Genomic DNA, 26,449 nt, shown 5'->3' with positions numbered 1-26,449 from the left:
ATATGAAGAACTCTGTAATGGGGTTGAAGACAGATGGAAAAGCTTTCAGGTACCTGAGAGGAACATTCCCACTCCTGAGTGATGCTAGAGATAAGGAAGGGATCTTGGGTCGGCAATTTCATCCTCTTCTTAAGGATGAAAACTTCAACCAAGTCCTCCAGGTTAATGAGAGTGCGGCTTGGGAAGCCTGTACAGGTGTTGGCTTCTTGGGTGACAGAAGAGCTGGAACCTTGTTGAGATTGTGAACGACTTAGAAAAGTATCAGTTAGGCTGCAACATGTCACTCGCAATCCACAATCTATGCTCTCACCTGGGCGGCTTCCCTGACACCTGTGGTGCAGCGAGTGACGAGCACGGTTAGCGATGCCACCTGGACATGTCTGCAATGGATGGAAGATATCTGGGTAGGTGGAACGCGTCTATGCCTGCTGACTACTTGCTGGACAGTGACAAGAGATGCTCCAGAAGAGGAGCACGCCCTGGGAATACCGGTGTACCCAAAAGAAAAAGCAGATCTTTAGTCTTGGACATCCAACCCATAGCACCCCTGCCAGTCCGTTTTTTTTTTTTTTTTTTTATATTTATAACCCAACCAAAAGGATGACCCGTCATATTTTATATTTGTCGCTGTAAAGAGAGATTGGTCTCTGAGAAGTGCATTGAGCGGCGTACTGCCAGCCTTGAGTGATTGGCTGAGTTCTCTCGCCACTAAATGCATGCCAAGCGGCCCTTCCTCTCCGCAGGCAAAGTGACTGGTCCGTCGGGCACGGCACAGTCCGTTAATGTTGCTGTGAGTGTGGCATCCGTCCGCTGCATTTACCGCTAACGTGCTTGTGGTTATGTTATGTCACGAGAATAACGATCCTTCCGGCAGTCGCCTAAAATGTCATGCTGTGCATATATATATATCCATCTATCCATCCATCCATCCATCCATCCATCCATCCCCCGGGTAAGTGAGCAGTGTGAATGCAGATCAGTGTCGGCTCCATCACTGCCTGATGCGCCCGATCAACTCAGGTTATCTGTCGAACGACCTTTTCTGTTCAGGGGGGGGCGTATATAGAATTAGTCATGCAACTGTATTACCGAAAATGGTAAATATATTCCATTACCACTGTATGCAAGTGTGGTTCTGCCATCCATCCCCAAGGCAATGCGTTCCAGGGCTGCCTACTAGTAAAATACAAATGCATTTTCCACTAAATTGCAAGTATGGATCATGCCTTAATCCATTTTGACTTTCGTCCATGGTGGTCATGCGGGTATAGAGGTGTGTTCCTATGTTCCCATTGGACTCGGGTATGTTGCTGATGGCCTTAGATTGTTAGCTCCTCTCCCACATATGTTACCGAAACTACTCCCGCGTTCACCGGTGGAGAAATTTGAAGGTAAACTATTTTCCATGCTGGATGTGGACGGCTCCAGGAGGTTACGCTGCGGACCTTCAGTGTAACAGTGTTTACCATCTTCTCCAGGCTGTTGGTCTGGGAGCAGCATTTCAGATTTCTTAAATCTTAAGTCCGCTGTTGTGAAGGTTTCCTAATATGATGTCAAATTACACAGAAGGACCCAATTGTGTTACTCAGTTCAGGCCCAACGACCTCCAGTAGAGAACTGCACGTGTCAAGCCCACAGATACCCCCAACTGATTGTAATCGGCAGGAGGGATACATGTTAGGGGATGTTCTTGGGATCCTTGCACCCAAATACCGACAGCATCCCGGCGGGTAAGTATGAGTGTTAGGTTTAGGCACTAGGGGGAGGGTTAGGCTGCTGGAAAGGTGGGTTAGGGGTTAGTGTAGGGATACTTACCTTTGGCTGTCAGGATGCAGCTGTCAGTATTCTAACCGCCGGCATCCTGACCGCCAGGTTTCCATACTTAGGGCCTGATTCAGACCAGCTCGCTAGGAAGCGTTCGCACGCAGCCAGCCATTTGTTTGCATTCTGCGCATGCATCGCAAAGTCCGTACGCAAACCACTGCGAGCGATCGGGAAGTGTAACGCTCGCTGCGCATAGACAGTCCAGCTGAATGAGTGATGGGAGTAGCCATTTGCGGGTGGTGACAGGGGCTGGCCCCTAGAAACTGTGTTTCAGAGGCGTGCATAATTAAGACGCAGCGTCATAGTACACGTCACTTGGCTGAATTTTACACTGAAGTGCTCACACTGCTTGCGGCAGGGTATGGTCAGCCACAAGTGCTGCAATCGCATCCGTGGTGCTCGATGTACCGGTGGTTGCATACACTTCCTGGAGATGACGTGCGCAAGTGGGCGTCTTATGAATAGGCTGGTGGGCATCTGCATACACAATGCGATGGCACACTAAGACATAGTGGGCGTGCTAATGCCTTGCCGTGCCGACATTTGCATATGCATCTAGCGAACGGGTCTGAATCGAGCCCTTAACCCCATGTTAGAGACTCTGCTAGAGAATCTAGTGGGAAATTTGAATTGAAATGAGTATTATATATATTCATTACACACAGTAGGCCTAATGCTTACGGATGGATTCCTCAGCCTCTGGTACTTTGCTTCGTGGATTATCGCATCTTGAACAGCGATTAAAAAGTAGGGATCACTGATCCCCCTGTAAGATGCCAGTCACTAAACCCGTGGCATTTACAAGATGGTCCTGGCCATGTTTGCCTTGGGTATAACCTACAACTCCTTCTGCTAGCATTAGCCCGCAGTTGCGGCCTACTAACAGTCGTGCGTGGCATCACACCATGGGGCCTTATGGAACCACCTGTGTGAGCACATGCCCTATCCTGGTGTTTAAAGCCTTAGGGGCCGATTGAAGTAGCAGCAAATTACTTGTGGCCGCGTGTAAGTGTGACTATATGCCGCACTTACAGTACCTCCGTGCAAAAAAAAATCACAAGATTGGTCTGCGAGGGGGGGGGGGGTGTGAGTTGTGATGCGCTTGTATCCACGGCAGGCCGTCCCCCAATTGAATTGACCCCTACGTGAAACAAAGTGCCATCTGAGGCAATATGAGGAGGGATTTTGTAACGTGTGCATAAATATTGCTACATTTGTTTCCAATTAATAAAAGAACTAAACGCCCGCATTGGTCATTGTCCTGGTCTCCTAATCTGGCTATACACTGGGAATGATGCCCATTGCTCCCTGTATTGTCTGGCTGTAGCTCTGGGTGTGTAAGCTGCTAGGCATCAAACATGCCCAGCTATTTCTGCCGGTTGTTGCTGTCTGTATAGTGCAGTACCAGCATTCCCTGCAGCACTTTACAATTGTAAAAAATCAAAGTTGTGACAAATTCATTAAATATTCAGTATTTGTGGCCGTTGCTTTGTGCCGTCTCTCTTGTAGCTACCCAATGAGACCTATACCATGCAGTAATGTACCCCTAGACCCACGTTGTGAAGGCACTGTAACTCTATAGTAATGTATGGTGGTAGCTACCCTATGAGACCTATACCATGCAGTAATGTACTCCTAGACCCACGTTGTAAAGGCACTCTGACTCTATAGTAATGTATGGTGGTAGCTACCCTATGAGACCTATACCATGCAGTAATGTACTCCTAGACCCACGTTGTAAAGGCACTCTGACTCTATAGTAATGTATGGTGGTAGCTACCCTATGAGACCTATACCATGCAGTAATGTACTCCCAGACTTGCGTTGTAAAGGCACTCTAACTCTATAGTAATGTATGGTGGTAGCTACTCCATGAGACCTATACCATGCAGTAATGTGCTCCTAGACCCACGTTGTAAAGGCACTGTAACTCTATAGTAATGTATGGTGGTAGCTACTCCATGAGACCTATACCATGCAGTAATGTGCTCCTAGACCCACGTTGTAAAGGCACTGTAACTCTATAGTAATGTATGGTGGTAGCTACCCTATGAGACCTATACCATGCAGTAATGTACTCCCAGACCCGCGTTGTAAAGGCACTCTGACTCTATAGTAATGTATGGTGGTAGCTACCCTGTGAGACCTATACCATGCAGTAATGTACTCCTAGACCCACGTTGTAAAGGCACTGTAACTCTATAGTAATGTATGGTGGTAGCTACCCTATGAGACCTATACCATGCAGTAATGTACTCCCAGACCCGCGTTGTAAAGGCACTCTGACTCTATAGTAATGTATGGTGGTAGCTACCCTATGAGACCTATACCATGCAGTAATGTACCCCTAGACTTGCGTTGTAAAGGCACTCTGACTCTATAGTAATATATGATGGTAGCTACCCTATGAGACCTATCCCATGCAGTAATGTACTCCTAGACCCGCGTTGTAAAGGCACTGTAACTCTATAGTAATGTATGGTGGTAGCTACCCTATGAGACCTATACCATGCAGTAATGTACTCCTAGACCCGCGTTGTAAAGGCACTCTGACTCTATAGTAATGTATGGTGGTAGCTACCCTGTGAGACCTATACCATGCAGTGATGTACTCCTAGACCCGCGTTGTAAAGGCACTCTGACTCTATAGTAATATATGGTGGTCAGGTCAGTAATGGCCTGATTCTGTGTCACGCGCAGTGTCCATGCATTAAGTCTTCGCAGGCGTCCATATTGTTAGCGCTCAGACAGAACTGATTTGGACGTATCGGCCTGTGGAATTCAGCGTGCGTTTCTGAGAGGCTATAGGGGTGTGGCTAAGCAGATGGGGGCGTGTCACTGTAAGCGGCTGCGTCCAATGATGCACAGCCGCTCACACCAGAGGCCGTACTTGCGAAGAAACTGCACCTGCCATAAGGCGGAGTTTCGATGGTGCATCTAAAGACTACCCCCCAAGACGGAGCTGCACCACAGCAAGGTGCTACAAGTGGGCGCCTCGGTATTAATGACATCCGCTGCAGCATTAGCGTAAGACGTAGGCACTTCTGCGCTCAGCTGGGAATGAGCCCCTAAGTGTGTAAATGCTGCAGAGGATAGGCCGGAGGTCTGTACCATGGCATCATGGTGGCCGTTACACTTCTGGTCCTGCATGTAGCCCATAATGCATCCCTTTGACTCGGTACACGTTTTGCATGCGTCCCTGTTTGTGTACAGATCTCTGGCCGTGACACTTATATCTGCACTGACATGTGAGGGGTAGGGGGAAGGGGTTTGTGTTACCTCTAAGCTGCCTGATTGCTGATATAGAAAGGTATGAGGTATCAGTGGGAGTGTTTCTATATACACAATATACCCGGATAATCCTGTGGGGTGGGATGGGGGTGAGAGAGGTTAGCGCTACTTTTATAGTGCAGAGCTGCAGCTTTTGCTGTTCCAGCCGGAGCTCCTGAGTTATGGACTCTCCAGCAGGTGCCCCCAGCACGTCCCTATTTATTGCTGATCATAGGTGACTGGTCCTCTATGTGTGTATTGTAGTAATTGGTGACCGGTTGCCTGGTAAATGTGCTTCTCTTTCCCATTGCAGGAGGATACAGCAGGTGCCAGTTGGCTGATGCATGGACACAGAACACTAGGCACGGAGATGGTGCTGAAAAAGGTACTTTGATGACTCTAGCTCCCCCGTCTGACCAAACCTAAAATGACAGGTTTTTGTGGGGTGGGTTTATCCAGAGGGAATCTGTATGTAATGCTGGCTGTCGGGATGCCTCCTGTCAAAATACTGACAGCGGCATCCCGATGGTTGGTATCCCGACAAGAGTTGGGTAAGTATACTAACCTATTTCCCCCTAACCCTCCCCGTTAGTGCCTAAACCTAAGTTTCCCACCCTTCATGCCTAACCCTAACCCCTCCCCACTTATGGTGCCTACACACGGTCAGATATGTCAGATGAATGATTTTAGACAGTATTAAAATGAATGGAATCATCCAAATCTGACTGCAAACACATCAGATTTCAGATATCGTTCTCTGACATGCGGGAACGCACATCGTTGTAGGCGCACATGTCAGATTTTTCCTACAGATATGAACAATTTTTAAAATTATCGTTCAGATCTGACAAAATCTGACCGTGTGTATGCACCATTAGTGCCTAACCCCCCCCAGTGGGGCCAGATCCTAAACCTCCCCCCTAGGGGTGCCTAAAAAAAAAACAACCTACCGATAACCCCTCTATGCTACATAACCCTTTCCTCCCCCCTCTAACACTAAGGGCGCCCTGGCTTACCTTCATTCGGGCTGTTGTCCTCCTGCATTTCGGCGTCAGGATTAATGTTGGCGTCTGTTTCGACGCCTATCTTAAATCCCTTGTCGGGCTCCCAGCGTCAGGATTGAGGTAAAATTATTAAAATATTAATGTGCCATCATCTCCTAGCATCACCTATGAAATATTTGGTGCGGCTCAATGCAGTACCTTCAGATTATTTAGAAGTACTACAGACGTGCCCTCATACACCTAGCCTCAATTCGCCCTCCGTGAGTGAGCCGCGCTGAGCGGTGTAGCATCTTTTCAACCCGAAAATGTTTTAAGGCACACAGCAGGGACTATTATGCCACTTCTGGTTACTCTTGTAATCCTCCTTCTCAAATTTCATGTACTGATCTACATAGCTCTGTCCATTTAAAGTAAAGTCCACATCGGAGATGAGTGGTTTATTAAAGCAATGTGCAGGCGAGTAATAATACATGGACAGAACCTGCAGTATTTGTGCCTCTATAAATACATACCATGCTATCCTTCACTTCTGCAGCAGGTTGTCACACTAGGGCCATGCTTCCCTAGGAAAACAATTCAAGTCAGAATTGAAGTAATACAATTAAAGCTAAATATGGCTAATGTGGAATAGTTGTGAGCAAGGCTTAAGCCTTACAAGATGCAGATGATCGGTGAGTCCGGCTACATTAATGTGGTTTACTTTGGAGCATTGTATTCTACCTGACCACTAAATGTGACTCTCTTCTGCCCTCAGCCCAGTGTCACGTACCAGGCAATCAGCAAGCGACTGAAAGTGTCCGAGGAGGTGAGAACACGGCGTCCCCTCCTCCCTAATCATGTGATCATTGCTGGCTCCTAGATTACTTCCAGTCCCATCTGACATGTATAATAATGATCCTCCTTCTTGCTGTATTCAGGACACCGGCTCAACATCCATCCAGGCAGCAGACAGCACAGCCATCAACGGCAGCATCACACCCACAGACAAAAAGTACGTCCTCTGCCCACCTTACACATTGCTAAGATGCCATCCAGGGCATGGTCACTGGCAGGAGATGTGATTTGCAGTATGGATTGTTTTATTTATATAGGATAGATATAAGGAGTTAGCTGATGAATCCCATGGGGCCCCATTAGCGCTGTACGTAGATAACATTTCTGTGCATAACACACATACAGAGCGATGTAACCCTATCACATTGCTGTACATAACACACACACAGAGCGATGTAACCCTATCACATTACTGTACATAACACACACATACAGAGCGATATAACCCTATCACAGTACTGTACATAACATACACATACAGAGCGATGTAACCCTATCATTACTGTACATAACACACATACAGAGCGATGTAACCCTATCACATTACTGTACATAACACATACATACAGAGCGATGTAACCCTATCACATTACTGTACATAACACACATACATACAGAGCAATGTAACCCTATCACATTACTGTACATAACATACACATACAGAGCGATGTAACCCTATCACATTACTGTACATAACACACACACAGAGCGATGTAACCCTATCACATTACTGTACATAACACACACATACAGAGCGATATAACCCTATCACAGTACTGTACATAACATACACATACAGAGCGATGTAACCCTATCATTACTGTACATAACACACATACAGAGCGATGTAACCCTATCACATTACTGTACATAACACATACATACAGAGCGATGTAACCCTATCACATTACTGTACATAACACACATACATACAGAGCAATGTAACCCTATCATTACTGTACATAACATACACATACAGAGCGATGTAACCCTATCACATTACTGTACATAACACACATACAGAGCGATGTAACCCTATCACATTACTGTACATAACACACATACAGAGTGATATAACCCTATCACATTACTGTACATAACACACATACAGAGCGATGTAACCCTATCACATTACTGTACATAACACACACACACACATACATACAGACATGGAGGTAGATGGCTAGAGACTGGCCGGGGAGGGAGGTGTTACACAGTGACGTGAGACAGACATGGAGGTAGATGGCTAGCGACTGGCCGGGGAGGGAGATGTTACACAGTGACGTCAGTCTCCTTTCTCCTCTCCTTTGCTCAGGATCGGATTTCTCGGCTTGGGGCTAATGGGAAGTGGGATAGTGTCCAACCTGTTGAAGATGGGGCACACGGTGACCGTATGGAACAGGACTGCGGAGAAGGTAATAACCTGGGCAGAGACCGCGGTACCAATCCGTCATTTACACACAAGTATGTTTAGGTAGATTTACAGAAGTTCTGAATTAAACTTTATATTTGTCACACAGAAACATTGTTATACAGTTATGTACAGTGCCTTGCAAAAGTATTTATGCTCCTTTGCATTTTTCATGTTTTGTTGCCTCACAGCCTGGAATTATAATGGATTGTGTGAAGGTGTGCATCATTTCATTCACACAACATGCCTACAACTGTGAAGTTGTGTTTTTTATATTGTGATTCAAACAACATTTAGGACAACATAACAGAAAACTTCAGCGTGCATAACTATTCACCCCCCTAAAGTCAGTACTTTGTCGAGCCACCTTTTGTGGCTATTACAGCTGCAAGTCGCTTTGGATAAGTCTCTATGAGCTTGCCACATCTTGCCCCTGGGATTTTTGCCCATTTCTCAAGGCAAAACTGCTCCAGCTCCCTCATGTTGGATGTTTCCGCTTGTGAACAGCAATCTTCAAGTCTGACCACAGATTCTCAATTGGATTGAGATCTGGGCTTTGACTAAGCCATTCCAACACTTTTAAATCCTTCTCCTTAAACCCCTCGAGTGTTGCTTTAGCAGTATGCTTCGGGTCATTGTCCTGCTGGAAGGTTAACCTCCGTCCCAGTCTCAGATCACAGGCAGACTGAAACAGGTTTTGCTCAGGAATATCCCTGTATTTATCACCATCTATCTTTCCCTCAAATCAGTTTCCCAGTCCCTGCTGCTGAAAAACATCCCCACAGCATGATGCTGCCACCACCATGTTACACTGTGGGGATGGTGATCTCGGGGTGATGGGATGTGTTGGGTTTGCGCCAGACATAGCATTTTCCTTGGTGGTCGAAATGTTCAATTTTAGTCTCATCTGACCAGAGCACCTTCCTCCATACATTTGGGGAGTCGCCCACATGCCTTTTGGCAAACTCAAATCGTGTCTTATTTTTATCACTAAAGCCCAGCTCTATGGAGTGTATGTCTTATTGTGGTCACATGCACAGATACACCAGTCTCTGCTGCGGAACTCTGCAGCTCCTTCAGGGTTACCTTTGGTCTCTGTGCTGCCTCTCTGATTAATGCCCTCCTTGCCCGGTCCGTGAGTTTTGTGGGCAGCCCTCTCTTGGCAGGTTTGTTGTGATACCATGTTCTTTCCATTTGATGATGATGGATTTGATGGTGCTCCGGGGGATCGTCAAAGATTTGGATATTTTATTATAACCCATCTCAGAATTGTACTTCTCAACAACTTTGTCCCTGACTTGTTTGGAGAGCTCCTTGGTCTTCATGGTGTGAGGCCTCTTGCTTAGTGGTGTTGCAACCTCTGGGGCCTTTCAGAAAAGGTGTGTATATACTGACAGATCATGTGACACTTAGATTTCACACAGGTGGACTTCATTTAACTAATTATGTGACTTCTGAAGGTAATTTTTTGTACCAGAACTTTTGAGGGGCTTCATAGTAAAGGGGGTGATTACATATGCACAGGCCAATTTTCAGAATTTTATTTATAAAGATTCTTTTTTAAATATATTTTTCTCATTTCACTTCACCAAATAAGACTATATTGTGCAGATCCATCACATAAAATTCAGATAAAAAAAAAGAAAAAAATTAGGTTGTAATGTAACAAAAAAGGTAAAAAGCCAAAGCGGGTGGGGTGAATACTTTTGCAAGGCACTGTAGTACACTGGGCTAAAAAAAAAAAAAAAAAACTAGTTCTAAAAGAAGCTGCTCTCATTACTGGCGGTGTTAATCCTGCCGGCCCTGTCACATACATGTGATCCCGGCTGTGTGTACTGCTCCACGTGTGATCTCATACTTCATTGGAATCACTGCAGCATCCTTTGTCTCAATGTCAGATGGGCTGAGCGCTGGCTTCATACTTTTTGTTGCTCTAAAAACAGCCCTGAGAAAATCCATTTCCGTTATATCTCTAAAATAGAAAGCGTCTGGAGGAAATGACAGTGAAGTGTGGGATCAGGATGAGAACAGAAAGGTAAAGGCAATTTGTTTAACTGCGCAGTAAATAAGTTGGACTTTACCTTCACTTGGCTGTATTGTATGTGGTGGGCCACAAGGGGGCGCTGCTCTCTCCTCATTCCTCTCTCTCTTCCTCCCTGCAGTGTGACTTGTTCATCCAGGAAGGGGCACACCTGGGCCGAACTCCAGCGGAAGTGGTCTCCACCTGTGACATCACGTTTGCCTGCGTGGCAGATCCCAAAGCAGCTAAAGATGTGCGTTGACGGTGTGGTGCCAAGTCTGCCAACATTGTTCAGTTATTAGAGAGCTGTTTCTCTAGGCTAGTAATGAGTATGAAGTAGCGGGAGTGTTCATACTTGCCTACTGTGTGCCAGGCTGTAGGGGTGTGTGCCGCTCTAGCAGTGTGTATGGCAGGCTTGTCATGCAGACTGGCTGGGTTAATCCATGCAAAAGGGTGGGCGAGTGTTGTCACAGTGTTTCCAGTGAGCACATCGTAATTTGTTCGATCTGTATATGTCAGCCCTAAAGGTTATTATTGTTACCATTGCCCAGTCTCCACAGCGCCAATCAGCGGGGGAAGCAGGCTCTACACTAAAGGGACATACTAGCTATACAAACTACATGCACATGTGAAAGTAAAGGACAGGGAAGGTGCCGTTCATAAGAATCTTGTTGGAAAAGGGCTCACTGAGATGGGTGTTGGTGTGCGGGGGCATTACAGTAGGAAGTGTAGGGGACTTTAGTGTGTGAGTAGTATAGATGGGAGTAGGGTAGGTGTGAGGGTGTATTAGTGTGGGTAGTATAGGTGGGAGTAGGGTAGGTGTGAGGGTGTATTAGTGTGGGTAGTATAGGTGGGAGTAGGGTAGGTGTGAGGGTGTATTAGTGTGAGTAGTATAGATGGGAGTAGGGTAGGTGTGAGGGTGTATTAGTGTGGATAGTATAGGTGGGAGTAGGGTAGGTGTTAGGGTGTATTAGTGTGGGTAATAGAGGTGGGAGTAGGGTAGGTGTGAGGGTGTATTAGTGTGGGTAGTATAGGTGGGAGTAGGGTAGGTGCGAGGGTGTATTAGTGTGGATAGTATAGGTGGGAGTAGGGTACGTGTTAGGGTGTATTAGTGTGGGTAATAGAGGTGGTAGTAGGGTAGGTGTTAGGGTGTATTAGTGTGGGTAGTATAGGTGGGAGTAGGGTAGGTGCGAGGGTGTATTAGTGTGGATAGTATAGGTGGGAGTAGGGTACGTGTTAGGGTGTATTAGTGTGGGTAATAGAGGTGGTAGTAGGGTAGGTGTGAAGGTGTATTAGTGTGGGTAGTATAGGTGGGAGTAGGGTAGGTGTGAGGGTGTATTAGTGTGGGTAGTATAGGTGGGAGTAGGGTAGGTGTGAGGGTGTATTAGTGTGGGTAGTATAGCTGGGAGTAGGGTAGGTGTGAGGGTGTATTAGTGTGGGTAGTATAACTGGGAGTAGGGTAGGTGTGAGGGTGTATTAGTGTGGGTAATATAGGTGGGAGTAGGGTAGGTGTGAGGGTGTATTAGTGTGGGTAGTATAGGTGGGAGTAGGGTAGGTGTGAAGGTGTATTAGTGTGGATAGTATAGGTGGGAGTAGGGTAGGTGTGAAGGTGTATTAGTGTGGATAGTATAGGTGGGAGTAGGGTAGGTGTGAGGGTGTATTAGTGTGGGTAATATAGGTGGGAGTAGGGTAGGTGTGAGGGTGTATTAGTGTGGGTAGTATAGGTGGGAGTAGGGTAGGTGTGAGGGTGTATTAGTGTGGATAGTATAGCTGGGAGTAGGGTAGGTGTGAGGGTGTATTAGTGTGGATAGTATAGCTGGGAGTAGGGTAGGTGTGAGGGTGTATTAGTGTGGGTAATATAGCTGGGAGTAGGGTAGGTGTGAGGGTGTATTAGTGTGGGTAGTATAGGTGGGAGTAGGGTAGGTGTGAGGGTGTATTAGTGTGGGTAGTATAGGTGGGAGTAGGGTAGGTGTGAGGGTGTATTAGTGTGGGTAGTATAGGTGGGAGTAGGGTAGGTGTGAGGGTGTATTAGTGTGGGTAGTATAGGTGGGAGTAGGGTAGGTGTGAGGGTGTATTAGTGTGGGTAGTATAGGTGGGAGTAGGGTAGGTGTGAGGGTGTATTAGTGTGGGTAGTATAGGTGGGAGTAGGGTAGGTGTGAGGGTGTATTAGTGTGGGTAGTATAGGTGGGAGTAGGGTAGGTGTGAGGGTGTATTAGTGTGGGTAGTATAGGTGGGAGGAGGGTAGGTGTGATGGTGTATTAGTGTGAGTGGTGAGAGTAGGGTAGGTGTGAGGGTGTATTAGTGTGGGTAATATAGGTGGGAGTAGGGTAGGTGTGAGGGTGTATTAGTGTGGGTAGTATAGGTGGGAGTAGGGTAGGTGTGAAGGTGTATTAGTGTGGATAGTATAGGTGGGAGTAGGGTAGGTGTGAAGGTGTATTAGTGTGGATAGTATAGGTGGGAGTAGGGTAGGTGTGAGGGTGTATTAGTGTGGGTAATATAGGTGGGAGTAGGGTAGGTGTGAGGGTGTATTAGTGTGGGTAGTATAGGTGGGAGTAGGGTAGGTGTGAGGGTGTATTAGTGTGGGTAGTATAGGTGGGAGTAGGGTAGGTGTGAGGGTGTATTAGTGTGGGTAGTATAGGTGGGAGTAGGGTAGGTGTGAGGGTGTATTAGTGTGGGTAGTATAGGTGGGAGTAGGGTAGGTGTGAGGGTGTATTAGTGTGGGTAGTATAGGTGGGAGTAGGGTAGGTGTGAGGGTGTATTAGTGTGGGTAGTATAGGTGGGAGTAGGGTAGGTGTGAGGGTGTATTAGTGTGGGTAGTATAGGTGGGAGTAGGGTAGGTGTGAGGGTGTATTAGTGTGGGTAGTATAGGTGGGAGTAGGGTAGGTGTGAGGGTGTATTAGTGTGGGTAGTATAGGTGGGAGTAGGGTAGGTGTGAGGGTGTATTAGTGTGGGTAGTATAGGTGGGAGGAGGGTAGGTGTGATGGTGTATTAGTGTGAGTGGTGAGAGTAGGGTAGGTGGGAGGGTGTATTAGTGTGAGTGGTGGGAGTAGGGTAGGTGGGAGGGTGTATTGGTGGGAGGGTGTATTAGTGTGGATAGTATAGCTGGGAGTAGGGTTGGCTGGGAGGGTGTATTAGTGTGGATAGTATAGCTGGGAGTAGGGTAGGTGTGAGGGTGTATTAGTGTGGATAGTATAGCTGGGAGTAGGGTAGGTGTGAGGGTGTATTAGTGTGGATAGTATAGCTGGGAGTAGGGTAGGTGTGAGGGTGTACTAGTGTGGGTAATATAGGTGGGAGTAGGGTAGGTGTGATGGTGTATTAGTGGGTGGTGGGAGTAAGGTAGGTGGGAGTAGGGTAGGTGGGAGGGTATATTAGTGTGAGGTAGTGTAGGTGTGAGGGTGTATTAGTGTGTAGTATAGATGGGTGTATTAGCGTGGGTAGTTTACAGCTGTGGCCAAAAGTTTTGAGAATGACACAAGTATTTGTTTTCAGAAAGTTTGTTGCTTCAGTGTTTTAGATCTTTTTGTCCGATGTTACTATGGTATACTGAAGTAATATTACAAGCATTTCATAAGTGAAGACTTTTTTTGACATTTACATTAAGTTTATGCAGAGTGCCAATATTTGCAGTGTTTTCTTTTTCAAGACCTCTGCAATTCGCCCTGGCATGCTGTCAATCAAATTCTGGGCCACATACTGACTGATGGCCGCCCATTCTTGCCTAATCAATGCTTGGAGTTTGTCAGAATTTGTGGGTTTTTGTTTGTCCACCAGTCTCTTAAGGATGGACCACAAATTCTCAATGGGATTAAGGTCTGGGGAGTTTCCTGGCCATGGACCCAAAATTTTCGATGTTTTGTTCCCTGAGCCACTTAGTTATCACTTTTGCCTTATGGCAAGGTGCTCCTTCATGCTGGAAAAGGCATTGTTCATCACCAAACTGTTCTTGGATGGTTGGGAGAAGTTGCTCTTGGAGGATGTTTTGGTACCATTCTATATTCATGGCTGTGTTCTTAAGCTGGCCACACACTAGACCAACTTACATCCAACCAGCCAACTTGTTGATTGGTTGGAATGAAAATCTGGTAAGGAATACAATCAGCAATTTGCTCCCAAACGCTGGGAAATGAACCAAAACTGTTGTTTGAACAAATTGTTTAGATCAAACATTTAACAAACTTGTCTGACCGACCATTTTCATCTGTTTTTTGGCATTTAGTAGCAAATTGCTGATCATCATTTACTCCCATACGTTACCAGATTTACAACCAATCAACAAGTTGGCTGGTTGGATGTAAGTTGGTCTAGTGTGTGGCCAGCTTTAGGCAAAATTGTGAGTGAGCCCACTCCCTTGGCTGAGAAGCAACCCCACACATGAATGGTCTTGGGATGCTTTACTGTTGGCCTGACACAGGACTGATGGTAGCGCTCACCTTTCCTTCTCCGGACAAGCGTTTTTTCAGATGCCCCAAACAATCTGAAAGGGGATTCATCAGAGAAAAGAACTTTGCCCCAGTCTTCAGCAGTCCAATCCCTGTACTGTTTGCAGAATTTCAGTCTGTCCCTGATGTTTCTACTTCAGGGTCCATAGGGGGTCCACAGGGTTGACCTTGGGGTTATAGCTGGAACAGGATCCATGGGCACCACACAGTTAAGCTTTTAGCTCCCAGGATGCACTTGGGTCCTCCTCTATACCCCGCCCCCGAGCCACAGGCACCTCAGTGTAAGCTGGTGCCCGGCCGGAGTCGGTCACCGCGCAGGGGGGCTGCAGGAGCAGCCCCCAGAAGCTTTTTATTTTAAGTTAAATTTTATTTATTTTTAATCTATTTTTACTACAGACGGCAGCGAAGGGCTGTCTGTACAGACGCCCACGCTGCCGCTCTGATTCCCCGACTGGCGCCGCGACGCCAGTACTAATCTGGGGATCGCGGCGGGAGGACAGAGTCCGTACTAGCCGGACTCTGTCTACCTCCCAGGACTGCTGCCGGAGTCGCCGGGGATGCAGGTAAGCCGCGCGTCGCTGGCTAGCGGCGGCGCGCGGAATGCCTTAAATGCAGTCCTTTAGCCTCCGGTCCTGGGGACAGACCGGAGGCTGCTGGCAGTGGCGGCGGGCCCCCCCCCCCCCATAACCCGTGGGACCACTAGACCACCAGGGATAACCGGCAAGGGAAGCCAGCATCCCTGGGGTAATGGCCAGCCAGGGGAGGAAGCCTTCCCTGTCAGCGGCTCCTCCCCTCAGCTCAGCGCGCCTTTCAGCACGCAGTCTGGCGTCGCTGAGCTGCAGTTACTCGGCCACTCCTCCTCTGAGGTCTCCAGCGGCCATTTTCTAGTGGCAGCGCAGATCTCAGGGAGCACGCGGACCGGTCCCCCTGTGTACCTCTCCCCTGATTAAGGACAGCGTACACAGCACTATAGCCCTCCCAGACACTGAATCTGGGCAGGTTGATTGTAGTGTAAAGGTGCAGTGAGTATATCTTCCTGCATGGTATGTGACTTTTTGCTAGTGCTGCCTGTCTGTGCTTATTTTGTACTTACTGTCAGCTTATACCTATCCCTTTACTTCTCCTACAAGCCCTGCAGGTGTGTGGGGGAGGGGCGTTTCTACTGACCTCACTTATATAGATCACGTATTTGTGAGGTCCGTCACATACAGTTGTGTGCTACTCAGTGCCATATTGTGGGCTGTTGTTCAGCACACCGGTGAGTGCGTTTCACTTCTACCCTGGTGCCAGATATATAATATATTCTGTCATGTCAGACGGGGAGGTTGAGCGCTCAGTGGCTCCGGTGTTGGCCTCCTGCGGACGCTGTTCTGCAGGAGTAGATAGGGAGGATTTGTCACAGGATGGCCTGTGTAGTCGATGCCAGGTGGCTCCTGGCCCATCCAGACCTTCTCTGGCGCAGGAACCACCGTGGGCGATGTTTTCTCAGGTGCTGGTGTCTATTGCGGACCGTCTGTCGGTCCCGACTGCTCTCCCTACTAGGGTGGTGCCCCAGCCGACCATCCCCCATTCCCCGGGTGTCCCGCAGTTATTGCGGAGTCCTCCTGGGTCTCAATCAGTTGGTCCCTATGCGGGGTTGCCTATGTATATACAGGCTTCCCCTGTGCCGCAGCAGCCTGTGGTACCTTTTCAGGCCCCTATGGCGACGCCTCCACCATGGGTGGATGTGCTCTCCAACTCCGTGCAAAATTTGGCGGCCGCTTCCTCGGCTTTTCAGTCAATGTTGCAGACTGACATGCCTTCTAGGATTTCTAAACGCCCACTCATGACACGGGCTGCTCAGGTATCGGACTCAGAGGGTTCCTCAGATGATGGGGAGGTCCCTGATGACACTGACTCGGACGCCTCGGTCCAGGAAATGGATACCAAGTCGTCCATTAATGTGCGAGCACTAGTTAGGGCGGTGCGAGCTATTCTTCTTATAGAGGATGAGGCACCGGTTCCTAGGTCGAAGTTTCCTAGTTTCAAAAAAACTAAGGTGGCTTCTGCGGTGTTTCCCCTGTCGGATCAGTTGACGGATCATATGGCGGTAGCTTGGCAGGCGCCCAGTAAGAGATTCCTTCCTCAGAAGCGGTTGGCTTCTAATTACCCCTTCCCTGAGGCACATTGTAAAAAATGGGAAACTCCACCGGCGGTGGATTCCCATGTCACCCGTTTAACTCGGGGCGCCACCTTACCATTACCGTCGATATCCTCGCTGAAGGATCCCACGGACAGGAAAGTTGAGACTTGCTTAAAGTCTATTTACTCCCTCTCCGGGGCGGTGGCCCGACCGTCCATGGCCATTTCCTGGGTGGCCAAGGCCATTGAGGGGTGGGCCAATGCATTGGAAGATACCTTCCCGGACGACGCTCCGGATGTCCAGCGGGCGTTGTTGGGACAAATGAGGGACGCCGCTTCTTACATTGGAGAAGCTTCTTTAGATGCTAGTCTGCTGACCTCGCGGGTATCGGCTGCAGCGGTGTCTGCCCGCCGATCCTTATGGTTGCGGTCCTGGAGAGCGGACTCTGATTCAAAGAAAGGTCTGGAGGCCTTACCTTTCAATGGGGAATTACTATTTGGTCCGGACTTGGACAAAATAGTGGACACCCTGGCTAAATCCAAGTCGGCCTTCCTCCCTTCGGCGGCACTGCCTGCTAAGGTTCGGAGTTCGGCTTTTCGTTCCTTTCGGGTTCAGGGTAAGGCGAAAGGTCAGTCCTTCCCGAGACAGTCTGCGAGTAAGACGGCCTCTAAACCCAAGAAGCAAGCCTGGAGTGCTCGGTGCCCTTCTTCCAAGCAGGAAGATAAACCTGCGGCCTGATGGGACGGGCCTCCCTCTGGGGGACCTCAGAGTGGGAGGCCGACTTCTTCTATTTGCCCAGTGCTGGCACAATACCACCACGGATGCCTGGGTTCGAGAAGTGGTCTCCCAGGGGTACGCCCTGTCTTTTCGGCACAGACCACCCCACCAGTTTTTCTGCACAAGTCCTTCTCAGAACAAGACCAAGGCGTTACAGGTTCAGGAGGCTATAGAGTCCTTGCTGACAGCAGGGGTCATTGTTCCCGTTCCTCTATCACAACGAGGGACGGGGTATTATTCGTCTCTGTTTCTGGTGCAGAAACCCAATGGTTCTCATCGCCCTATCCTCAGCTTGAAGTCTCTGAACAAATTCCTCAGAGTTCCCAAGTTCAGGATGGAAACGTTACGTTCCATCATTCTGGCGATGGAACCGGGGGATTACATGGTGTCCCTGGACATCCAGGACGCCTACCTCCATGTTCCGATAGCATCTTCACACCAGTGGTATCTGAGGTTCGCTATCCTTCAACACCACTATCAGTTCCGGGCGCTACCCTTTGGTCTCTCCACGGCACCGAGGGTGTTCACGAAGATTATGGCGGTCATGGCCGCACATCTTCGGAACCAGAATGTACGGCTGCTGCCGTACCTGGACGACCTCCTGTTGCTGGCGAGCTCCCCGGAGGTACTGCTTCAACATCTCCACCTGACGATCGCTTGCCTGCAAGCACACGGGTGGTTGATAAATTGGAAAAAGTCCTCTCTGATTCCATCACAGCGGATGGTTCATTTGGGAGCCCTGCTGGATTCGCGTCAGCAAAGGATCTTCCTGACTCCGGAGAAGGTCGCCTCACTACAGCTGCGGATACGCAGTTGCCTGAGCCGTTGCCGCCTGTCGGTCCATTCGGCTATGAGAGTTCTGGGGTCCATGGTGTCGACATTCGACATGGTGGAATTTGCCCAGTTCCATTCCCGGCCCCTGCAGGGGCTGATTCTATCAGAATGGAACGGGTTACCTCACCGGATCCGCTCTCAGGTGCTGGTGTTGTCTCCGGACGTTCGGCTATCTTTGGCTTGGTGGCTTCAGACAGCTCATCTGGTCGAGGGGCGCCCATTTTGGATCCCGGACTGGGTCCTGCTCACGACGGATGCCAGTCTCCGGGGTTCGGGGGCAGTGACCGGCTCTTTGTCGCTTCAGGGTCGTTGGTCAGTGGAAGAAGCACTTCTCCCCATCAACATCCTGGAACTGCGGGCAGTATACAAGGCCCTGCAGTCGTCCGGCCCCGCTCTTCACGGAAGGGCGGTACAGGTGCAGTCCGACAACGCCACCACGGTGGCGTATATCAATCACCAAGGCGGAACTCGCAGTCAGGCAGCGATGTCGGAGGTGTCTCGTATCCTGTCTTGGGCGGAGGGTCACATTCCAGCTATCTCGGCGGTCTTCATCCCCGGAGTCCTCAATTGGGAGGCGGACTTCCTCAGCCGTCACGACGTGCATCCCGGGGAATGGTCGCTTCACCCAGAGGTGTTTCAGCTACTCGTGGACAGGTGGGGACTGCCGGAGCTGGACTTGATGGCCTCCCGTCACAATCACAAGTTGCCCGTTTACGGGTCGAGGACAAGAGCCGCAGGTGCAAGTCTGGTGGACGCGCTGTCGGTGACATGGACGTTTCACCTGGCGTATCTGTTTCCTCCGATATCCCTGCTTCCTCGGGTTCTGCGGAAATTCAAGCAGGACGGCGGCATGCTCGTGCTGGTAGCTCCGGCGTGGCCCAGACGTCCTTGGTACTCCGATCTGAGGAGCCTCTCCATCGACGCTCCGTACCTTCTTCCTCAACGTCGGGACCTGTTGTCTCAGGGGCCCTGCCTTTACCCGGATCTGGGTCGGCTGTCTTTGACGGCGTGGCTCTTGAGACAGCCGTCTTGAGGTCTCGGGGCTTCTCCAGTTCGGTTATTGGTACGATGCTCAGGGCACGCAAGCCTGCTTCAGCACTGATTTATCACAGAGTGTGGCACACTTACTTTCAGTGGTGTGAGTCCAGACTTTATGATCCTCAGGTGTTCCGAGTTTCTAGAATCTTGGAATTTCTTCAGTCAGGATTGGATCTCGGCTTACGCCTTGCATCTCTGAAGGTTCATGTGTCCGCCTTGTCCGTGTGGTTTCAACGGCGGATTGCAATACTACCAGACGTTCACACCTTTTTCCAAGGTGTTCTCAGGATCCAGCCTCCCTTTGTGCCTCCTGTGGCTCCTTGGGACTTGGCGGTGGTGCTACGGGTCCTGCAGGATCCTCCGTTTGAGCCTCTTGAGGCGGTGGAGCTCAAGTGGCTGACCTTTAAGACGGTTTTTCTCCTGGCAATTGCTTCGGCCAGGAGGGTGTCTGAATTGGGGGCGCTTTCCTGTCGCCCTCCTTTCCTGATTTTTCACCAGGACAGAGCGGTGCTCCGCACTCGTCCTGAGTTTTTGCCCAAAGTGGTCTCGAAGTTCCATATTAATCAGGAACTTGTTGTGCCAGCTTTTCAGTCCCCTGATCTTTCAGCTGGTGAGACTTCCTTAGATGTGGTCCGGGCGCTTAGAATTTATGTAGACCGGACGGCTTCGGTTAGGAAGTCTGATTCCTTGTTTATCCTCTTTGGTTTACACAAGAAGGGTTGGCCTGCCAACAAACAAACGTTAGCCCGTTGGCTTCGTTCCGTTATTTGTGAGGCTTATGCACAGGAGGGCTTACCTGTGCCAGCCTCTGTTAAGGCTCATTCCACTCGTTCTGTGGGTCCCTCTTGGGCTGCTAGACGTGGCGCTTCTGCTGTTCAGCTGTGTAAGGCGGCCACTTGGTCTTCAATTCAAACGTTTTTGAGGTTCTATGCGTTTGACACCTTTGCCTCTCAGGATGCATCCTTTGGGCGCCGGGTACTCCTTTCAGCACAGGAGCGTCCCCGCCCTTAGTTGTACTGCTTTGGGACATCCCCAAGGTCAACCCTGTGGACCCCCTATGGACCCTGAAGTAGAAAACAAGAGATATGGTAAGAACTTACCTTTGTTATCTCTGTTTCTACGAAGTCCATAGGGTCCACAGGGCGCCCGCCCTGACGCACCTGGCTTCAAATGGGCTGTGTGGCTGGTCACCGGTTTTCCGTCTCCTATTGCTGTGAGTATGGTTTCTTGTGTGTTCCAGTCTTCCTTCTCTCTGTTCCATATTCTCCTCCGGCCTAGGCTGCTTACCAACTGAGGTGCCTGTGGCTCGGGGGCGGGGTATAGAGGAGGACCCAAGTGCATCCTGGGAGCTAAAAGCTTAACTGTGTGGTGCCCATGGATCCTGTTCCAGCTATAACCCCAAGGTCAACCCTGTGGACCCTATGGACTTCGTAGAAACAGAGATAACAAAGGTAAGTTCTTACCATATCTCTTGTTTTCTCCTTGATAGAAGTGGCTTCTTTGCTGCCCTTCTTGACACCAGACCATCCTCCAAAAGTCTTCGTCCTGTGTCATGCCAACAGTAAAGCATCCTGAGACCATTCATGTATGAGGTTGCTTCTCAGCCGAGGGAATATTTTGATGGTGTAGGTGAGAAGATTGCAAAAGCAAAAAATGGAGGACACTATGCATTTTAGGCCATATTGGGACATCCTGACTGGCTGGCAAGTGTTTGCCCATTGCCTACAAGGAAAGCAGCCATTTTGTGAACTGATACTTGAGGATGCAGCCTCTAGGAACCAATGACCTCATGATGCAGAGAGTGGTTCGGCTTACAAAATGGCTGTCTTCACGTTGCTCATTATGTGAAGAAGAATAGTTGCAGGTTGACATCTCTAACATGAAACTGTTTATTTCTCCTCTGCCTAGTTGGTGTTGGGACCCAGTGGGGTATTACAAGGTATCCGTCCAGGAAAATGTTACGTGGATATGTCCACCGTAGATGCAGAAACTGTCATGGAGTTAGCACAGGTAATGGTTGGAGGCTTTCCACAATTTACAGATGGCCAGAACATCTGCTGTCAGTTACCTGTGTCTCAGGAGGGTTAATGTTCCTTGCTGCTGGCACTGGAGAAACTTCAGGGTGGTCTAAGTATGGAAACACCCTTGTTAAAAGAAAATATTAATTCAGTATCTACACATATGATATGGGAGTGGGGGAAAGCTTTTTAAGGGTATGTCACCAGCATGGTGGCCATCTTGAAGTCGTCCATCTTGGATGCAACTCTTATTTTTTTAAATGGGAAGGTAGCCATGTGACATATCAAACAGACGCAGAATTTTATAAGAAAAACAATGGTGTTCTTCGTTTTAACGTATCTTTATTCATTCTCGAGTTTTAACTGGCTGTTCTTTTACCGGTAGTGACATTAATGGCAATGGTGCTAACGCAAACAGAACGTGTTGCGATTGTCAGGTTTCTTTAAATCTGGCATGGAGTTTGGAAACTGCACTGAGAGTTATGGGTGGCCTATTTGGGTGACGTTAGTTGAAATAATTTGCAATAGAACATGTGCTTCGTTCTCCGGATATCAAGACAATCTCAACACGTTCTCTTTGCATTAGTGCCACTGTAATTAATGTCTCTACCTGCAAATGAAAACTCAGTTAAAGCTTGGGAATGAATAAAGATACGATAAAACGAAGAACACCATTGTTTTTCTTATGAAATTCTACATTCGTTTGATATGTAACATGGCTACCTTCCCATTTTAAAATTAGAATTGCATCCAAGAGTGGCCGCTGTACAGGTGACATACCCTAAAAAGTCCCCCCCCCCTCCTATATTATATGTGTAGACACTGAATTTCTCCAGTTCCAGAGGCAAGGGACATTAATCCTCCTAATTGTGGAAATGAGTAAGGAAATATTAATCCAGTGTCTACACATATGATATGGGAGTGGGGGAAAACTTTTTAGGATATGTCACCTGTATAGCGGCCATCTTGGACGCAGTTCTAATTTTAAAATGGGATAGTAGCCATGTGACATATCAAACAAATGTAGAAATTCATAAGAAAAACAATGGTGTTCTTAGTTTTATCGTATCTTTATTCATTCCCAAGTTTTAACTGAGTTTTCATTTGCAGGTAGTGACATTAATGACAGTGGCACTAATGCAAATAGTTGAGATTGTCTTGATATCGGGAGAATGAAGCACATGTTCTATTGTAAATAATTTGAACTAATGTCACCCAAATAGGCCACCCATTACTCACAGTGCGGTTGCCTTGCCAAATTGAAAGAAACCCGACAATCTCAGCACTTTCTGTTTGCGTTAGTACCATTGCCATTAATGTCACTACCTGAATACTCTGTTAAAACTTGAGAATGAATAAAGATACATTAAAACAAAGAACCCCATTGTTTTTTCTTATGAAATTCTGCATCTGTTTGATGTCACATGACTACCTTCCCAGTTAAAAAATAAGAGTTCTATCCAAGATGGCCAACTCCAAGATGGCCGCCATGCTGGTGACATACCCTTAAAAAGCTTTCCCCCACTCCCATATCACATGTGTAGACACTGGATAAATATTTCCTTTTTATATGGGTGTTTCCACACTTAGACCACCCTGTATTGTGAAATGAAAACAAGTCACAGCCCCTAAACCTTATGTCTTGTATAATTCTCTTATAGTGGTCGTTCATCTTCCCTATAATCCCAGCTTTTTCTGCCAGAGCTCCTCCATCAGTCATGAGGAAATCCTCACCCTTTGTGTTCCTCATTGAGTAAGAGGTCTCTCACATTGCACTTAGAACCACCTCTCTGTTCTGCCGTTACCAGGTTATTGTGTCCCGGGGTGGGCGTTTTCTGGAAGCCCCCGTGTCTGGTAACCAGCAGTTATCCAATGACGGAATGTTGATGATCTTGGCAGCTGGAGATCATGGAGTCTATGAGGACTGCAGCAGCTGCTTCCAGGCCATGGGGAAGACCTCCTTCTTTCTCGGTAATGAGACATACTATTTAACAACTCTGTCCGTGGCATAGAATCTTCAGTAGGTCTTGTGTGTGGACTATAGCACACTTCTTATCCGGTTATGTCATCTGTGTTTGACTAGGATCTGAACCCTGAGACATTTAATCTCCTACTTGTCTATTATGTCACCACTTTTAATGTGGGAGAGGATGGAATAACCTGAGGCCAATCAGATCGTCAGAATGCTGCAGTGTCATGATCTCAGGAGGGGAATGGAGGCAGCAGGAAGCCACAGCCTGAGAGTTGTATATGGAAGGAGCAGGGTCCCCCAGAAGCACAGCGTATATCAGGAGATGAGTGATGTGTCAGTGAAGACAGGGCTGCATGTGACAGGGGCAGTGACATGATGCGAGGAGGGGAATGGAGGCAGCAGGAAGTCACAGACTGAGAGTTTTATCTATAGAAGCAGTAGGGTCCCCCAGAAGCACAGAGTATATCAGGAGATGAGTGATGTGTCAGTGAGGACAGGACTGCATGTGACACGTGCAGTGACCTGTTATGAGGGGCCGTGAGTCAGCACGAAGCCACAGCCTGAGAGTTATATAGTGGAAGGAGCAGGATTCCCCAGCAGCACAGAGTATATCAGTAGATGAGTGATGTGTCAGTTAGGACAGGGCTGTATGTGACATGTTGTTGTGATGAGGAATCAGTCAACAGGAAATCACAGCCTGAGAGTTATATAGTGGAATGAGCAGGGTCCCAATATTTTATTCAATATTCATTATGAACTATTGTCTCCCTGACTATTATTTATTTATTTATTACCAGTTATTTATATAGCAGTGAATTGATCAGCGGTTTTCTTCTGCATACTGTATATCGGGTTTATCAACATATGGCCCTCCAGCTGCTGTGGAACTACACATTCCAGCATGCCATGCCACCGTTTTAGCATGCCTTGAAAGCAAAACTCTTGTCAGGGCATGCTGGGTTTTGTAGTTCAGCATGCGGCCCCCCCCCCTGCTGTAGATTGACAACTGGTCGAAGAGGAAGCAATTGAACAAACTGTTAAATCTCTCACTTGTGCCTCTTTCTCCTAGGGGAGGTGGGTAACGCAGCGCGGATGATGCTGATTCTCAACATGGTTCAAGGCAGCTTTATGGCCACAATAGCAGAGGGCATGACCTTAGCCCAGGTGACCGGTCAGTCTCAGCAGACCCTGCTGGATATCCTGAATCAAGGGCAGCTCGCCAGTATCTTCCTGGACCAGAAGTGCCAAAGTAAGGGCTTTATAGTCTCTGTTGTGACGACTCTCTGCCTCCGCTGAATAACATTAGTTATTGTGAAGATTTGAAGTCCGTGAAATCACAAATGTGCGCGTCAAAGCCGCATTGACTGCTCTCTTTCCAGAGAACATCTTGAAAGGCTTCAGAGCTTTGCAGCTGGTCCTGAGCTCCTCCTAACCACAGCTCTCTCTTTGCAGATATCCTGCAGGGGAATTTCAAGCCAGACTTCTATTTGAAGTACATCCAGAAAGACTTGAGGCTCGCCATAGCCCTCGGAGATTCTGTCAACCACCCAACTCCAATGGCTGCCGCAGCCAATGAGGTGAGTCTGCCGAGACGCGGCATGTACCCTTGACCGGTCTGCTCTAAGAGAGTAGGTCGTCAATCACCCCAACTAAACAACAAGACATACAATAGTAAATAAACACGCTGTGAGGGACTTTCTCAATAAGCTTCTTTCTTTTTCTCTTGTAGGTCTACAAAAGAGCGAAAGCTTTGGATCAATCCGACAACGACATGTCTGCCGTGTACAGGGCCTACATCCACTAGTTTCTCCGTTTCGTTGTTAAGGATTGTTTCTATAACTTGTTTTTTTAACACACCACCAGTCCATCTGTCTTTTTCTCCAGATATATATTCCTTTTTTTTTCCTCTTTGTTCCATTTCCACCGTTGGCACCACAGTCCAGTTCTCATGAACTGTCAACAAGTCGGCTCCTTTCCAGGCTTCATCGCCAGAGGAGAGGCGGGTGCTGGAACCCTTCCATCCTTGCACTAAAGGCGACCGTTCATACAGAGCTCTCGGTAGCAATCGACCCCGCAAAGTGGACCCTCTGGTGCGCAAGACTTTGCCTGTCGGAGTGAATCCACCAGTACACGCTCGCCTTGAGGTTCATCCACTTCACCTGCTGAAGGACATACGAACGTTGACTTGTAGGCACCAGCACCTGGTTTTTACAAGAGCGCGTGTCCTCCAGATGACTACTTTCTTGGAAGATTATTGTATTGTATTGTAGTTGTACAGTGCACATGATTACTTTTTTTATTTTTGGATCCCGTGCACCTCCTTCTCCAGTCCCCACTTAAGTGGTTAATGGTTCAGCCGCTCTTTCTGATCACCTGCCTTCACTTTTTCCCCGTGGCCTGTGCTACAGTGGCAAGGGCTCTGCTGGGTTTCCTTGGTACCAGGCTTGGGCAACCTGTGGCTTTACAACTGTTGTGGACTGCTGGATTATGTCGGTCCATAAAAGCTGGAGATTCATAGGTTACTTAACTCTTCCTGACCCTTCTTTGGTGAAAACTTTCTCCCCATTTGACCATGGTTTATGACGCTTAAATACTAGTTTGAAATTCTCCTTAAACTAAGCCTCGGTAACCACATACTACGTGAGTTCCATTCCCAACACTCTTTTCTCCAGCCCTCAGGAGCCTTTTTTGCCGTTTCAGCAGTAATGGCAGCTAACAGTCTGGGCCTCATCCCCCAAAGTAAAACAAAACACATTCTCGCTGAAGTAAACTTTTTTTTAAATGCCTTTTATTTATTTAATTTTTTTATTAGATTTTATTGTTCGTTTTATGTTTTTTTTTTTTTTTTTTCTTGCTTTCAGTTCTTTTAAATAATTATGTTCACTT

The 26,449-nt window shown here is 48.0% G+C and overlaps 1 protein-coding gene across 4 annotated transcripts in view; it reads left to right on the top strand.

Moving 5' to 3' along the window:
* The window catches only part of GLYR1 (glyoxylate reductase 1 homolog), a 77,786-nt gene extending 51,337 nt beyond the window's left edge, over positions 1-26,449 (top strand). For 2 of the 4 annotated variants that reach the window (XM_088464685.1, XM_088464694.1), the window contains 11 exons: positions 5,408-5,479; positions 6,853-6,903; positions 7,016-7,089; positions 8,248-8,347; positions 10,325-10,378; positions 10,506-10,616; positions 21,482-21,583; positions 23,400-23,562; positions 24,633-24,812; positions 25,016-25,140; positions 25,293-26,449. In XM_088464685.1, the coding sequence (XP_088320811.1) occupies positions 5,408-5,479; positions 6,853-6,903; positions 7,016-7,089; positions 8,248-8,347; positions 10,325-10,378; positions 10,506-10,616; positions 21,482-21,583; positions 23,400-23,562; positions 24,633-24,812; positions 25,016-25,140; positions 25,293-25,367 (1,107 nt within the window). In that variant the 3' untranslated portion in view covers positions 25,368-26,449. The remainder of the gene's footprint in view (positions 1-5,407; positions 5,480-6,852; positions 6,904-7,015; positions 7,090-8,247; positions 8,348-10,324; positions 10,379-10,505; positions 10,617-21,481; positions 21,584-23,399; positions 23,563-24,632; positions 24,813-25,015; positions 25,141-25,292) is intronic. The other 2 variants (XM_088464701.1, XM_088464710.1) reach the window with 1 other exon arrangement.

Source organism: Taudactylus pleione, unplaced genomic scaffold, assembly GCF_031769625.1.
Source record: "Taudactylus pleione unplaced genomic scaffold, aTauple2 ptg000061l, whole genome shotgun sequence".
Classification (NCBI taxonomy): Eukaryota; Metazoa; Chordata; class Amphibia; order Anura; family Myobatrachidae; genus Taudactylus; species Taudactylus pleione.
Note: the sequence above shows the minus strand (reverse complement) of the source record. Positions and strands in the feature narration are given on the sequence as shown.